General features: G+C 37.9%; 3 protein-coding genes across 4 annotated transcripts; 2 read left to right on the top strand and 1 right to left on the bottom strand.

Annotated features, from left to right (window-relative positions):
• On the bottom strand, positions 5,826-9,124 carry LOC107617715 (rRNA-processing protein FCF1 homolog). Its single transcript, XM_016319557.2, has 10 exons — positions 8,975-9,124; positions 8,669-8,767; positions 8,501-8,566; positions 8,289-8,394; positions 7,856-7,898; positions 7,630-7,702; positions 6,760-6,847; positions 6,574-6,630; positions 6,409-6,487; positions 5,826-6,206 (listed from the first exon to the last, which is right to left on the bottom strand). Exons 2-10 carry the CDS (start codon positions 8,737-8,739, stop codon positions 6,193-6,195), a joined length of 597 nt encoding a protein of 198 aa, XP_016175043.1. The 5' UTR covers positions 8,740-8,767; positions 8,975-9,124; the 3' UTR covers positions 5,826-6,192.
• LOC107614669 lies at positions 10,102-11,612 on the top strand. Its single transcript, XM_016316812.1, has 4 exons — positions 10,102-10,204; positions 10,310-10,715; positions 10,833-11,097; positions 11,529-11,612. The coding sequence occupies exons 1-4, from the start codon at positions 10,102-10,104 to the stop codon at positions 11,610-11,612; spliced, it is 858 nt and encodes a 285-aa protein (XP_016172298.1).
• On the top strand, positions 12,787-15,915 carry LOC107619142 (uncharacterized protein At1g04910). 2 transcript variants are annotated; one of them, XM_016321367.2, is made up of 6 exons: positions 12,787-13,023; positions 13,417-13,496; positions 13,944-14,014; positions 14,122-14,210; positions 14,371-14,592; positions 14,952-15,915. In XM_016321367.2, the coding sequence occupies exons 1-6, from the start codon at positions 12,887-12,889 to the stop codon at positions 15,682-15,684; spliced, it is 1,332 nt and encodes a 443-aa protein (XP_016176853.1). In that variant the 5' UTR covers positions 12,787-12,886; the 3' UTR covers positions 15,685-15,915. The 2 variants fall into 2 exon arrangements, with proteins under 2 accessions (XP_016176853.1, XP_016176854.1); XM_016321368.2 differs by having other exon boundaries at positions 12,825-13,023; positions 13,903-14,014.

Here is a 16,281-nt window from a genome sequence, read left to right as displayed (position 1 = left end):
TGTTCCATAATGTAATTAAGTAAAAATATATTTTTTTAATAAAAAATTAATAACCAAACTAATAATTAATCATGTTCGAATGAGAGGAGATAGCGATGATACCGGAAAGGATGGTGAAATTACGGGCAATGGGAATTCAACGACATTGTTAAGGATGATGCTGAAGAAAGAGAGATTGTGTGAAAGGGCAGTAGATTGCGATGACGTCGGCGCTTCTTGTCACGATCGCGAAGACGATGCTTGGAAGGACCGAAACTATAAGATGAAGAAAGTATGAAGGAGTGAAAATATGCTTCCATTAACGGGAGTGGAGTTTTGATATTCTAAAAAATTATATCATTACCCATCTTAAATAATAAATTACAAAATAACCCAACTATGGTTAAGATAATGACCAATTAAAATATGACGCATCATGAAGGATAACTTACATGTTATTTTAGAGGGGTGTTCTATGGATTTTTAGCAAATCGAAGGTGGTTCGATATCTAATGGTTTGGGAGCGAAAACCTACTGCTCTGTGAGTACCAATTTTCTTAAAGTGCATCAAAGACCTTTCGATCGAACAGAAACTTAAGAAAATCTGAAAAGATAAATAAAAGATTTTGAAAATAAACTGACTAAATTTAAAATGAATTGCATTGAATTTAAATAAAACAGTAAAATGCCTTCAATTAGATCAAAGGACTTTTGACATGAAAAATAAAGATACTGGAATATAAAATTGGACAAGGAAATTAAATGTTGCTTGAAAGATAAAATTGCAAGAAAAGTAAAGTTTGCAGAAAATATAAATGAAAAGATAAAAACAGTTGAAGAAAACCTACAGAAAAGTAACTCGAACGCAGACTCAGAAAGTCTCTGAGATATAAGTGTGCTTGAGTATTTTCTGAAGCAAAATTTCAACCCTTGTGCCTTCGAGTCTTCTCTTATTTATAAAAATCTTCAACCAATCAGATTGAAATGTAACCCCCACATATATTAATCCATCAGTAACTGTTCCCGCTTCTTTTGTTTGACAAAAGTAACTGCTAGAAGTAACCTTTAAAACTTGGATCCTTCGACTTAACACACCGAACAGCTGATTAACCAAACGTGGCAGTTCTGACTCTTGCTCAGCATTCCCTGCCAAATATTCTCTCTCGATGCAAGCCCTTCTTCGAAGATACGCGCTTACTAACTCTCGAATACACCCTTTTCTCGAAATAAATTATTTTCGACTAACAAATTGCCCCTAGGATTAATGTGTTTTTTTGATATCATCCAAAAATGAAAACACTTAATTCTAACTACTCTTACTATGCCGCCATAAGAAATTAATTAATCATAAATGAAATTCATTACCTTTCATTTACTCGCGCCTATCCTGACACGTTTCCCACTACTCTTAGTCTCTCTCTCCACCACTTCACCTTCTCCAAGAAGTTATCCAATCTCAAATTTTGAACTTCATCATATGAAACGGTAGAGCACCCCTTTAACTATTGGTTTGATATTATGAGGACTAAGAATCCGACCATGTGTGATTGGGCCAACCAGTTGGAGAACGATAAGTAGACTCAGCACCAAGATGAAGACAGAAGGTTCGGCCACATGATGACGAACATATCTGAGTGTGCCATGTGTGATTGGGCCAACTGGTTAGAGTACGATAAGTGGACTCAGCACCAGGATGGAGGCAGACGGTTCGGCCACATGACGACGAACATATCCAAGTGTGTTAATTCCGTATTGAAGGGGACACAGAATCTGCCGGTTACTGCATTAGTGAAGTCCACGTATGGGAGGATAGCAGAGCTTTTTGTCATCTGAGGTCAGACAGCAGAGGCGCAGTTGGGATCTGGGCAGCGATTTTGCCAGGCACTGGATAAGGCGATAGAGCGCAACTTGAGAGATTCGAGATGCTTCACTGTTACTCTATTTGATAGGCATCAGTCTGAGTATACTATGGCTAAGACGACTCCTACCGGTAACTTCTTGCTTGGTTCGTATCGGGTTTCTCTCAGGGATCACGCTTGTGACTACGGGTATTTTCAAGCTCTCTATTACCTGTGCTGCCATGCGATTGCATGTTGTGCTCAGTCCCGATTGGACTGGGCCACATACGTTCATGAAGTTTATACCATGAGTAAGGTGTTTAGTGTATACTGGATGGGGTTTCTGCCACTTATTTCAGAAGGGCTCTGGCCACTTTATGACGGTCCGACTGTCGTTCCTGATCCTAACATGCGACGTGCCAGACAAGGGTGGCCGAGGTCTACCCGAATCCGCAACACCATAGATGAGGCCGATATTGATAGGCCGAAGCGTTGTGGGCTATACAGGCAGACGAGATACACTCATAGGAGTTGCCCTCAGCGAGGATCCGCGGCTGGAGCCGATGCATATGTGTCATGAAGTCGTTGTGATTAAGTTTTATTGTCCTTTTTGTATTTGTTTTCTTGTTCTTTTTGTATTTGTTTTCTTGTCCTGTTTTAGTGTGTTATGTTGTTGGCTTGAATGTATAGTCCTTGTTGTTATTTTGTTTTGATGTACTATGGTTATTATCTGCCACATTTCTCTATGTAGTTGTGATTCTCTTGAGTAAAGTTAAAGTCTTTATGTTTGTGATTCTGTTGAGTACAAGAAACTGACTTCATTATATCAAACTATCAACGTATAATTTGCCCTCCAACTATAAATAGCGACTGTTAGAGTTAGCATACCAACTATAAACAGGTTCATGACAATAAACAAGGCACAAATGAGTTAATGTTCATGAACATATATAACCATAAATAAGGCATACATGAGTACAAGTTCGTAACCATAAATAACCATAAATAAGAAATACAACAAGTCATGAAAATAAACATAAACTAAACAACTGCTGATCCTAGTAGTCCTCATCGTCCCCAAATGCTCAAAGGAGATGCGACCCTGTACCACACCGAGTAGGCCGTCTCACTCTAGCTGGCCTCTGAGGCTGCTGTGTGGGAGGATCATCAGGCATGGCCACACCGTATGTAGATGGAGGTGTACCTCCATGCTGAACCAACTATTATACGGGCTGCCGGTAGGCTCATTAAGGTCTACATGAAACTATGGGTGGTACTCAGTCATATGAGGCAGAATCTCTGGTGGCTGGGGATACTCAAAATAGAATCAACTCTGTTTGCCAACTCAAATGCCACACTTGATAGTAGCTCGGGAACCACCTTTCGCCACCCATACCATCCTTGCCATGAAGCCAGTCTATGTTCAAAGCCGGCTGAGGCACGTGCTGAACGCCACCGAGCTGTGGCAACACCCTGTCCACCTGGTGCCACTCAATGACAGCGAAGTAAATCAGGCTAGTACATGCGCACCATAACCGACTATGCTCCTCGGCTAGAATCTCTAGATGTAGCAAGCACGTCGAGCGCAGCATAAGGCTCCCAAACAATCTGCAAATGTTTACAGAATGCTCCATTAATACATTAAACACTAAACATGTAGGCAAACAAAGAGAAAAAATTGGCAACAAAAATAAACAAATTACATCTCGATCACTTAAGCGGTCCAATGCAAGGCGACACTGGATAACTCTCTCCTCCTTGCGGTCGGATGTCGATAAATACGTGGCCCACCTGAACGAAGACAACGTTATATGAATATATAAACTGGGAATAGCTTAGTTAATAACTAGAACCTTAAAAACTAAAACTGAAAGTCTAAGTGCCCATATATCGATACCTGGAAGCTAACGGAAAAGAGAAAACGTCGAATCCCTACGGTCTGAGACTAGCGAACCGCCAGAAAATCCAAGATTGCAGTAGCTGGAGCGGGCCGGCCAAGTTCGTCACATTTCTGTTGGCAACCCGACACATGCATCGATATAGCCATGCCAATGCTGCCGAAGCCCAATTATAATTGCCCATCTCGTCAAGCCTTGCCACAAAGGGCAACCACCGTATATGAACCCGATTTCCACTCTTGTCACTGAACAACTGAGTGGATAGCAGCATTATAATATAAGCCTGTGCATATATCTGTACGGTGTCCTCGGTAGCATCCTCGGCAGCACCCTGAATCTCATGGAACCAGCTGAAGTGGAATGTAAACTGCTTTACCTTATTCGGCAGGAGAAGCTTGCCAAATAGTTCCTGAAACCACTCCTAAGCGGGTCTACCATCATCCATCAGCTTCTTGAAATCTGTAAGGCACCCGGATACAGGTAAACTATCTACGGGCAACCCCAGCTGGTATGCAACATCCTGCAGCGTGATGGTGCACTCCCCGAATGGTATGTGAAAGGTGTGCGTCTCAGAACACCACCTCTCAATGAATGCTCATCCAACCAGAACCACCTCGTGTTGAGTCTCGCCAGGTGGTACAACCCAACCCTCACCAGATAGGGTATGATCCTGTCATGTAGAGGCTGTAGCATGTGAGAGAAATAACCAAAACCAAATGAAATTCCATCACTAACAAGTTTAACCCATAGATACTAAACAAGTTTAACCAGAAACAGATACTAAACTTATCATTTTAAATTCAAATTAATAAAGCTTAAATATAAGACTCAAATCTTTAATTTAAAATAAACAAATACTAAACTTATAATTTTAAAATTTAACAATGTAAAATACAACAATTAGGATCATCATTCTACTTAAACATTTTATCCTATCTCTAAATTTTACATCGTAACTTTGAAATCCTAAACTGACCAATCCTAAATTATGTGTTCTAACTACCAAACCCGAATACTACACTTAATGTTATATGAAATAGTGAAATACAATAAATAAAGAAAACAAACTTACCTCTTCGTTGATGCTGTCAATTATGTGCGCAACGCCGTTGAGCCGATAAAGACTGCGTTCGTCCACCATGGTCCTGACCCGAAAAAAGTCAGAATGTCTTCCTCGCCACACTTTCCTCTCCCCCTCTCAGAACGTCTCTTTCTCTCTCTAACAATATCAAAGTGGTTCAAACTGAATAATCCGCGACTCCTCTATCGCATATTTATACTAGAGCATAAACCGCTGGACCCTTGTCGCGATTTATGTACGTTTCCACCTTACACAAAAACTGCGAGACCCCTACCGCAGTTTATATATATTTGCAATCCGTGGGACCCCTCTCGCAGTTTACATAGTTCACTGGAAAAATACATTTTCGTATGCAATTTGCAAAAGTTATATTTCGGTGAATTTGAAGTCCAAATGTTTTATTGTATGTGTATCATTTTTTTTCTCCCACAAATTTATATACTAATTATTCTACAAACATTTTATGATAAATAAAAATTTTTAAGAGTAAAATTATAAAAAAAATAAATTTATTTAAAATAAAATTAAATGTGATTAAGTATAATTTATTTAGATGTAATTAAAAAATAATTGAATAACCATGTACCGTAAAAAATTGATATTATTGAAAGATAAAATTAAAATTTATTTCTATATATTGTTTTTGTTCCCACCGTGTTCGTCCTATTTAAGTCTCTAACTATTTAAACCCCTAACGTTTCAAAATCATCTCAATTTATCCCACCATCAATTCCGTTAACAAATTGTTGATGGCACAATTCCTGACGGCAGGACAATATTGAGTCAATTTTGAAACGTTAGAAACTTAAATAAAACGATTCAAATCTTAATGACAACTTTGAAACTTACCTCGAACGTTTGGAGATAAAAACGATCCTCTACTCAATATAAATTTAAATTATTCTTGGCAGTAGAATTATCAAAAAAGGTCATTGATAATCCGTCAATTTAGTTTGAATTCTATAATTACTATGACCAAATTAAATAGAGCTTTGGTCAAAGAATAATGTGTAAGATAGAACTATTCAAGAGTTAAAAGAGACGTATCTCAACATTAACAAATTCTTGATGAAGTTTATATACTATTGCTATCATCCATTTTCTCATACAATTTGTAAAGCTTATACCGGAGAATTTCAACTTTACGATTTCTAATCTTCAGCAAGTGATTTAACGAAGAACATTGGAGTATGTGAGACATTAGGTTTAACCTACATATATTAACAAAATTTGATAACATATAACTATGAAATTAAACTAGGCAAATTTCATGAAACAATCTAACAGTGTACATGCCAAGCTTCTCGAATTCCATGCTGCTAGAAAAGGATCAAAACTGTAACAAGATCTAGCATGAATTATCAGTATACAGAGCTTTGCCATTTCTGTCACTCCATCATATTCTTGGTGCTGTATTAAGAATCATAGTTCAGTTCGTTTAGTACCAAATATGAAAATAAAAAATAAAAATAAAGGGTTAGATTCGTTTCTATTTTATTTCCGATGTAGTACATTTTATTTTCAAAATTTTATGAGGGAAAAGGCAAAAACAAAAATGAAAACAGAAAATAAATTATATTGTGTTGTATATATATTATATAATAGTGTTTACCTCCACCCATAGTTGCTTCAGGTAAGCGCTCAATCGAGTACTGGCGTTTCGTGATGTACATTATTGGCACACCAGGAATCTGCAATAGACAAACCAACTTCATGAATCACACAATTGCATTCAGAAGCAACGCAAGCAAAGCAAAAAAGAGACTAATGACTTTACCTTTCGGATCCTCCTCTTCAAGTCCCGATCACAAGTTGCAACAATGTAGCACTTATTCTGCTTACAAGAAAATGGTTTGTGTAAATAAATTGGGATGAAAAGAAATTAACAGTTGTCTGCGAAACATTTTTAACAGATACTTGAAAACAAACAAAAGTATCACACATAATTAAAATAGAACCACACCCGAGTAACTCTATCAACAATACAGTCATCAGCATAGGTCCCTTTATGAGTACAGAGTATTCTCTCAAATCGTGGATCCTTTGCAATCCTGTCATGTACAAAAATAAAAACTTGTATATAAGAAGCTGAATATAGTAATAATTTATCAACAAAAAGGAAAGAAAAAAAAAAAAACAGCTACACTCTAGCCCTTGTAAGATTTGTATCCAAACACGTTATACCTTAAAATATACTAAGAAGCTGAAACTATTATAATCATTTATCATAAAAAGGAAATGAGAAGAAAAGTAAAACTACACCTTGGACCTAGTAAGATCTGTATTCAAACAAGTTATACCTTAAATTATAGTCTTTTGAGGACTCATTAAGGTGTCAAAATGTACATCTTCCGGGTACGTTTACTTTAAAAAAAATGTTGTTTCTCTTTCATCTAAATCAAAGAAATGGCCTATCAAAGAAATATGACCAATAGTAGCATAAGCAAGCAAGCTAGAGGCTGAGAACTACAATGTTTCAAAGGGGGAAAAAATCACCGAGTCCCATGATTTCTTCAACCTAAACCTGTGTCGTTTTAAGAGATGTTTCAAGCAATGTGATTTAATCTATTTGAATTAGAGCTTCAATATGTCTCTTTCAATTTCAAACAAAACTGATAAATGAGTAAAATTTCAAGTGGTATATCTACTTTTCTTTTGAAAAGTTAGGTATTTCAGAGGAGCAATGGTCTGTTTCTTTGTCAACCAAAGTTTTAATAAAGGACATGGTGATGATGAAGGTTTGCAAAAACAGAGACTATATATATATGCATCACAAGCATATGAAGATATAGCCACATAATCAACTATATAAGGCACAACACAAAACATCTACCTTAGAGCTACACGATATTTCTGCCCTAACTTCTCAAGCTCTGCCATCACACAATCCGTGATACAAGGAGTGCCTGAGAATCCAAAACACCAATAGACCAAGGGTAAGAAGATAACGTGGGATTGGAATTAATGTGTTCACTGCCCAATAGGGGAAAAGAATCTTATAATCTTGGCAAAGCTATGATGGCATGAACTTAGGTAAGTAACCATTGCTTCTAACTCACATTTTGCATATAAACACTTCAGCATTTCCTTCTCCAGCTCCAACTGCATAAACAAGGCCAAAGATTTGTGAGTGACCAACTAGGAAACTTAACACGAAAATTATACATTTGATAGTAATTGATTTTAATTCCCTCACATGTTAACAAGGTTACATGTTAGAATGACGACAGAATCATGACTATCATCATCAACACATGGTCACAAACATTATTAGCTACATATCACACAAATACGAACAAAGTAGTCCATGACAAGAAATGCCACCAAGTTATAAGGTTACACAAATTTGGAAAAAGAGACAAGAAAGATGTCTTTCCTGAGAAATATGACAGTAGGTATATATATATACATATTTTTAATTTTTATTATGTTCTACCCACATTGAACTTCATTCAAATAAAAAATAAAAAATTAAAAGTTAAGCACACTCACTTTATTTTGGATGGAGAAATTGATGAAGTTGGTATCGATTAGAACACGATAAGGGGATCCCAATGCAGTATTGTATTCAAAGAAAAGTGCTGAAGAATAGCGAGGCCTAAATGAAGCAAATTCGGACCATGGGTTATTGAAAACAGTAGTCAAAATAGATAAAAAAAACATTAAAAAGAAAGAGATAACTGATAGTCCTCATGAAGCCTTACACGTTTCTGGGTAGCTTTTCCTTGTCATGATCCTTCTTTCTTGGGTCCAAAACCTCCTGCTTGTAGCTGAATTCCAATATTCCAATATATGAATTAAAACAAAGGACTTGAAATTGAGCTAAACCAAACAAAATAGGAAATTTAGAAAACGAAAATAGAAAAACTCACCTTTTGATAGCTTTGGTGGTAATAACCTTCTTCCTCACAGCAAATTTAGGTCCTTTTTTAGCTTTACCCATTTTGTATCTATAAGGATTACGCAAAAACCTAGCACAGCATAAAAAACCTTGTTGCTTTAAGTATATGGCAGTATATATTCACTGAGGTAAAATATTACAATAATATACATCAAGCAAAACATCAAACACATGGTGTGCAGCTTTTATACCACTTCATATGAAAAAACAAAATCACAATAACGGCAAAAGAGGACACAGAGAAGATATTAAAGATCAAGAGAAATCATGGCCGTACCGGAAATTCGCAGCTTGGAGGGTGAAGAGAGCGTGCCGCCACTACGAGTGTCTTCTTCTCTTTTTCTCTTTTCTGTTCTGTTTTTGAGTGACGAATATGGAAGCTGAAAATAATGGCAAATTGGCAATAGTAGTGCCGAAAAGAAATACTTAACCTAGATAAAAGAATTTAACTTTTTTTTTTAATATCTTAAATTTAATATTATTTATAAAGAATATTTATCATTTTGATTAATTTCATATTATTATCAGTATTAACTAAATTTAGCAAATAAAAGAATAAGTTAGTATACTCTAATGCATTTAATAACTTTTTAATTTTTAAGTCAAAAGAAACACTTCATGTTAATTTATATAAAAGAATTATTATGATTAATTAATTGAGAGTAAACATAAAATATTTGATTTGATGCAATTTCAATACTTTAATACAAATACTAATGATAAAAAGAAAAAGATTTAATTATTTTGTTAGTCCTTATAGTTTCACCAAATTTTTAATTAGATCTTTATATTTTTTTTAATTGGATTCATACACTGTTTTTAATTTTGTAATTACGTCATTTTTAGGGCAAAAAACCCTAATAAGCCAAGTGAAGAATCCTGTAACGTAAATACGCCAAAACGAAAATCGTTTCAGCAATAAGTCAGACCGTATTTTTATATAATTCGAACCAGGGTGGTTCGAACTCTATTTGTTAATAATTCGAACCACTGCAGTTCGAACTACAAAGAGAGAAGAAGCTTGAAGTAAATCGAACCAGGCTGGTTCGATTTACAGAGAGAGAAGCTGTATCATATAATTCGAACCAGGCTGGTTCGAATTATAGGTAAATATGCTGCATTAAGTAATTCGAACCACGCTGGTTCGAATTACACAACTTCTAATTCGAACCACCTTGGTTCGATTTAGTGGTATACAGAGCAGTATATATAGGGTTGTAAACGTGAGTTACTCTCATTAGAGGGTGTAAGATGGCTAGTGAGGAGAGTTTTGGTGTTTTGGTTCACCACAGAGGATCCATTAAGAGGAAAACTCGTTCCGGTGTGAAGTTCACAGATAAGGATCCCCTCTGTATTGTCGTCAGTCCTACGACGAGCTATGATGACCTTGTTAGATCTGTGCTGATGAAACTCGGTGTGGAAGGTGCGAAGCGGGTTAAGAAGTTTTTCTATCGCATTCCAGTCACGGTCCTGCAGGATACTGTGAAGTATGATTGTTTCACGATTGGTAGTGATGAGGACTTGCAAGTTTTGTTTCTTTGTCGGAGGCAGTTCCCAGAGGTGAGGACACCAGAATTGTTGGCAAAGCTGGTTGATGTGGTATCCAGCTCAGGGGGTTCGAACCGGAATACTACGACTGTAGCCACGGCAGCCGGTTCCAGTTCCAGGCCTGCCGTTGCTTCTTCGTCCGTCCCTGTGTACGAGACAGCGGTCCAACCGGTCGCCTCCCCGTCTTTTGCTGTTGATCTCAATGACGGAGTAGGCGACGTGGTAGGATCATTTGATGTTCCGCCGAACGGTTTACAGGGCGTTCCACCAGTGGGCGTCGGAGACGGATTGTTGGATGATGCAGAGGCGGACGACGTCGAGCCGGATATGATTGAGGATGACAGCGGCGACGATGTCGGACCGAGTGAGCCTGCATTGGCGGTCGGTGGTTCTAGTTCTGGCACACAGCAGTATCCACCATATTTTTCCTCTTTGGACCTGGACGCCATGAGGCAGGAGGGTGTTTCAGGGCATTCCGTTGGATTCGGAGCTAGAGATGCGGAAGGGACAGCTGGTCTGACAGAGTTCCAGGTTGGTCAGCAATTTCAAGATAAAGATGAGGCCCTGTTAAGTGTGACGACCTACAGCATCCGGCGAGGGGTACAGTACAAGGTAGTGGAGTCTGATCATCGCCGTTATGTGGGCAAGTGTTCTGAGTTTGGGAATGGGTGCACCTGGTTGATTCGACTGAGCCTCAGGCAGCGCAAGGGCATTTGGGAGGTTAAACGGTACAATGGACCTCACACTTGTCTTGCGACCTCCATCTCGAGTGACCACAGGAGCTTGGATTATCATGTGATTTCGGCGTTCATTATGCCAATGGTCAGGGCCGATGCATCCGTCAGCATAAAGGTGCTCCTAAATGCCACAGCAGCACACTTTGGGTTTATGCCGACTTACAGGAGGGTCTGGATGGCGAAGCAGAAGGCTATTTCCCTCATCTACGGTGACTGGGATGAGTCATACAACGAGCTCCCTAGGTGGGTGTTGGGAGTCCAGTTAACGATGCCGAGTACTGTTGCAGTCCTACGCACGAGCCCCGTTCGAGTTGGTGGACAAGTTGACGAGTCTCAAGCCTATTTTCACATACTTTTCTGGACGTTTCCACCGTGCATCGAGGCATTCCGTCATTGCAAGCCGCTAGTTAGCATCGACGGCACACATCTGTATGGCAAGTACGTCTCCGGACGCCATCGCTCGACAAACGCACTGACAAGGGCCTCGTCCAACCGGAACCATCTATCGTTCAGCCTTGCAAGATGGTAAAGACCTGCCATCTGCAGGTACGGAACGTATCTGTCATCGAGGACCATGCCCTGCTGCCGCCGCATGCTCCTGATGCATCGCTGAGGCTGCGGAAGAAATGAACTGCATTAGTGGGACCAACTTAATTACCAATGACAAAGATAATCAACACGATAATTGATAAACCTAAAAATCGTACTAAATATAAGCGCTTAAAAATCCATGAACGAGAACCACTTGCATAAACAACTAACATAAGAAACCAGCATAAACCACTGACATGAAAGATCTAACATTAAACAACCACAACTAAACCGCTAACATAAACCACTAACATAAACCACTTACACAAACCACTAACATAAACCGTTAACAACTAACATAAACCACTAACAACTAAACCGCTAACATAAACCACTAACATAAACCGTTAACGTAAACCACTTACATAAACCACTTACACAAACCACTAAGATAAACCACCAACATAAACCACTAACATAAACCACTAACATAAACCACTAACAGAAACCACTAACATAAACCACCAACTAAACCACCATCTAACCCGCATGCAAAACCACTAATATAAACTACTAACATAAACCACTAACAGAAACCATTAACAGAAACCACTAACATAAACCAATAACATAAACCACCATCTAACCTGCATGCAAAACCACTAACTCACATGTACCGGTAGAACAAAGTTATATCCGTACTAACATCCTCGTTGATGACCCCAGCTATATGGGCGACTCCATCCAAGCGATATAACCGTGCCGGATCGTCCCCCATCAGCAGAGTATTCCGTTCAGGTCTTTGTCGGAGAGAATCTGGGTCCTTTTCTATGAGATTTGGTGGGGTAGGGGAAGGTGAGAATGGTTCGAATGAGGCTGATTCGAACTCCTTATATAGCACAATCACTAGTAATTCGAACCAGGGTGTTTTGAATTACTTAGAACGCAGCTTAAGTGTAATTCGAACCAGGGTGGTTTGAATTACTTGAAGACCCTAAATTACCTATAATTCGAACTGGGGTGGTTCGAATTACATGCAATGCTAGTTCGAACCAGCCTGGTTCGATTTACTATCAACTCTTTCTTCCTAATTCGAACTGGCCTGGTTCGATTTATTCCTAAATGCAGTTCGAACTAGCCTGTTCGAATTACATTAAAATACGATTTGGCTTATTGCTGAATCGATTTTCCTTTTGGCTCATTTACGTAAATTTGAAGTGATGTTGGCTTATTGTAGTGTTTTGCCCTATAAATTATGTAATTGTTTGGGTGTTATTATTTATGAGCTGTGCCATTCTCGCGGATCAAATCACAAAATCGAAGAGAAAGACAAAGATCACACAGCTTGATCACTTGGTTTCTTGTGAAATGAAATGTTCGTTTTCTCAGTGAAACCTGTCTTCAGCATTCTCGTCGCCACGCTCTCACTCCTCATTCTTTTCGCACTTCTATCCCCTCCTTCTTCTTCCCCTTTCTCCCAAATTCCTCTTTCTGGGAAACCACCACTACTGTAAGTTCATTGATCTCCAATCCCTTCGATTTTTTCATTTATTTTTGCCTAATCAACTATAAAGTTTTGGACTTAGCAACTGGGTATAATCAATTTGGAATATGGCATTTTTTTTATTTTGGCCACGGCTTCCACACTTCCCATTTTGTTTATTTAGTTGTTTATGTTAGGTCTGCCATAAAGTTTTGAACTTGCCAAATGGGTATTTTTCAATTTTGGGCAGTGTTCATTATCTAAAGGGATTTAAGTATAAATAGACTAAATATAGATATGATCTATATAGTTGATTCCACCTTGTGGCATAAGGTTTTGTTGTTATTGTTGTCTAATTTCTGGTTAGTGGTTACTGATCTGAGAATTGGTGTTTCTGTGTGTATATATGTGTGACTGCAGAGGGGAGGTGGATATATGGAGTGTTCGGAGATTAGTAGAGTGGAGACCTTGCAATTGGTGGCTACAAGGGCATCAAACAGGTACTTAATGTTTATAATCAAATGATATTTGTTTGCATGAGGTTTCTGCTTGGAGGTTAAAAGTTTGTTATTTCCATTAATCTGTTGGATTAAAAAAACTAGATTCATTCAGTGAAATGAGTTTTAGTTTGATTTCGCATTCATAATATAGTGTTAGTCCCATAGCTTGAAATTGTTTGGACTTTGGAATGAGGGTACTTGTATAGGAGGAGTTCATTAAATTAAATAATATGAATTTAGGGCTTTGTTTTGGAATTTTAATGTTGTAGAAATGTTGTGGTGGAAAAGTCAAGAATTATGATTTTTGATAGTAGAGTTACAAAGGACAGGGATAGGGTCAAGTTGGGTCGGGTTGCGGATTGGCTTTTTATTTTTCTGAATCAACCTTAATTGGCTTTCATTGCAGACAACTGCTTTCGTTTTTTGTTTATTCTTGAAATGGTGCAGCTCTACCATTAGAAACCAATGGATATATCAGAGTGGATTGCTATGGGGGCCTCAATCAGATGCGAAGAGATGTGAGTGCTTGAAGATACTCTTGAACTTCAACTTCAGATCTTTAGAAACTGTTTGAAACAATTTTGCTTCTTTCTTAAAATTGAGATAAAATTTGCAACGGTTGCAGTTCTGTGATGGTGTGGGCATTGCTCGTCTTTTAAATGCAACCCTTGTCCTGCCAAAGTTTGAAGTGGCTTCATATTGGAATGAATCAAGGTAACCTTCAATTTATGTGAGGTTGTTTTAATTCCCCAATTTTTTATTTAGAAATGATATGTTGGCCGGTAAATTGCTATCATTTAATCGATGGTATTTGAAGTTACGACATACCATGTGTCTTAGTCATGCTGAATTGACTTACTTGATTCAATAACAGTGGCTTTGCAGATGTGTATGATGTAGACTACTTCATTGAACAAATGAATGGCTTTGTCAAAGTTGTCAAACAGTTACCACCGGAGATTGCTTCAAAAGAACCTGTTCACGTGGATTGTAGCAAACGGAAAGGCCAATTTGATTATATTGAAAGTGTTCTTCCATCCCTACTAGAACATAAATACATTTCAATCACACCAGCGGCGTCTCAAAGAAGGGACAGGTATGACCATGCTTTTAAAATAATAAAAAAATTAACTGCTTTTAAAATAAAAGACACTTGGGATATTTGCTGACTCAGAATTTCAGTGTGACTTGGGTTAGGTTTTGCTTCCATGTATTCTTATTTGTCTTCAATTTTTTAGAGGGATATTTCACTTTGTTATGGCAATACTAATAATGAGAAAATTCTTATCATTAACTTTAGTGTGAGATTAATTCCTGAACACCTCATCATTGTCCATGATCAAAATCATCGACTATGTTCTATGGGCAAGAATAATTCAATCAGTGTGTAATATTTTCCAATTTCATTCACTTTTGTAAATTTGGTAGCACTTTGATATTCTCATAACTTTGCAGATACCCTTTGTATGCAAAAGCTGCTCTGTGTCAAGCTTGTTACAAGGCACTGCGTCTCACCAGATCCTTGGAAACGAAAGCCTCTCAGCTTCTGGATGCGATACCTAAACCCTTTATGTCCCTTCATCTTCGATTTGAGCCTGACATGGTTGCATACAGCCAGTGCCAGTATCCAGGGCTTTCACCTACCTCCATGAAAGCCATAGAAGCAGCTCAAATAGACCGAAAACCATGGACTGGAGAATTAGCCCGGATATGGCGGTTACGTGGGAAATGTCCTCTTACACCTAATGAGACAGCTTTAATACTTAAATCACTTTCTATCTCACCAACCACAAATATATACCTTGCAGCCGGAGATGGGTTGATGGAAATCGAAGGCTTAACAGACGTCTACACCAATATATTTACCAAGTCTAGCCTTCTTAGTGGTGAAGACTTCATGAACATGCATGGCAATACAAAAGCTGCTTTGGATTATTATGTTTCCATCAATAGTGATTCTTATGTAGCTACATATTTTGGGAACATGGATAAGATGGTTTCGGCGATGAGAGCTTTCAAAGGATTGTACAAGACCCTATTCTTGAGCCGAAAAGGCTTTGCGGAGCTCACGTCGAAGGGTCTGGAGGGAAAGGAGTTGATGCAAGAACTATGGAAGCTTCACAGAGATGATTTTGTCAATGGAAGAGGCTCTGCTCTACCTGAATGTTTCTGTGAATTTAAGTTGTGACTTTGAGCCTTTAATTCATTACTTTCCTTTTCTGGCATATTAATTTAATTTTGATGCATATGCAATTGCTTTTGCCTAGCTTTCCACAAAGGCATACCATAGTTTCTGTAAACTAATTCATTCCTGTGTACTTGTTATTTTTTCATTTGAGCAAAAAATCATATCACTAAATGTTATTTTGCTCAAGCTTTGTTTAACCAAACTAATCAAATTGTGTTTTTTGGATAGATAGATATCAAGAATCCATCTATACAGTTTGAATAATTTTAACAAACTACCCTTTAGGCTTTGTTCTCTTTATTATGATAGACATCTTTCCCTCTAATCCCTAATTTGGTGTGAATAGATACATCCCTATCTTGTATTCTACTAGGATAAAATTTTTCTAAAATGAGAAAACCGATAAAGAAAAAGTAATTTTATATTATATTACTAGTCCCCTTGCTTTAAATATTTTTTCACTCATATTAGGATACAAAATTAAAAAGAGAAATTAATTAAAAATAAACAATAAACCAACCCAAAATTTTTAGGCCCTCAATTTGAGGTTTACAAGTCTCTGCATTTTTGGCCTCCATGGCTGCAGCCTGCATGGCA

The sequence above is a fragment of the Arachis ipaensis genome, chromosome B09, assembly GCF_000816755.2.
Source record: "Arachis ipaensis cultivar K30076 chromosome B09, Araip1.1, whole genome shotgun sequence".
Classification (NCBI taxonomy): domain Eukaryota; kingdom Viridiplantae; phylum Streptophyta; class Magnoliopsida; order Fabales; family Fabaceae; genus Arachis; species Arachis ipaensis.
Note: the sequence above shows the minus strand (reverse complement) of the source record. Positions and strands in the feature narration are given on the sequence as shown.

Coding starts and splice junctions, on each gene's coding strand:
- LOC107614669 (XM_016316812.1), top strand. CDS start 10,102: ATGAAACTCGGTGTGGAAGGTGCGAAGCGGGTTAAGAAGTTTTTCTAT. Junction 10,716..10,832: donor AGGCAGGAGGGTGTTTCAGG/GCATTCCGTTGG, acceptor GACGACCTACAG/CATCCGGCGAGGGGTACAGT. Junction 11,098..11,528: donor ATGCATCCGTCAGCATAAAG/GTGCTCCTAAAT, acceptor TGCCATCTGCAG/GTACGGAACGTATCTGTCAT.
- LOC107617715 (XM_016319557.2), bottom strand. CDS start 8,739: ATGGGTAAAGCTAAAAAAGGACCTAAATTTGCTGTGAGGAAGAAGGTT. Junction 7,899..8,288: donor ATTTCTCCATCCAAAATAAA/GTGAGTGTGCTT, acceptor TTGTTTATGCAG/TTGGAGCTGGAGAAGGAAAT. Junction 6,488..6,573: donor TGAAGAGGAGGATCCGAAAG/GTAAAGTCATTA, acceptor TGTCTATTGCAG/ATTCCTGGTGTGCCAATAAT.
- LOC107619142 (XM_016321367.2), top strand. CDS start 12,887: ATGTTCGTTTTCTCAGTGAAACCTGTCTTCAGCATTCTCGTCGCCACG. Junction 13,024..13,416: donor TCTGGGAAACCACCACTACT/GTAAGTTCATTG, acceptor GTGTGACTGCAG/AGGGGAGGTGGATATATGGA. Junction 14,015..14,121: donor TCAATCAGATGCGAAGAGAT/GTGAGTGCTTGA, acceptor CAACGGTTGCAG/TTCTGTGATGGTGTGGGCAT.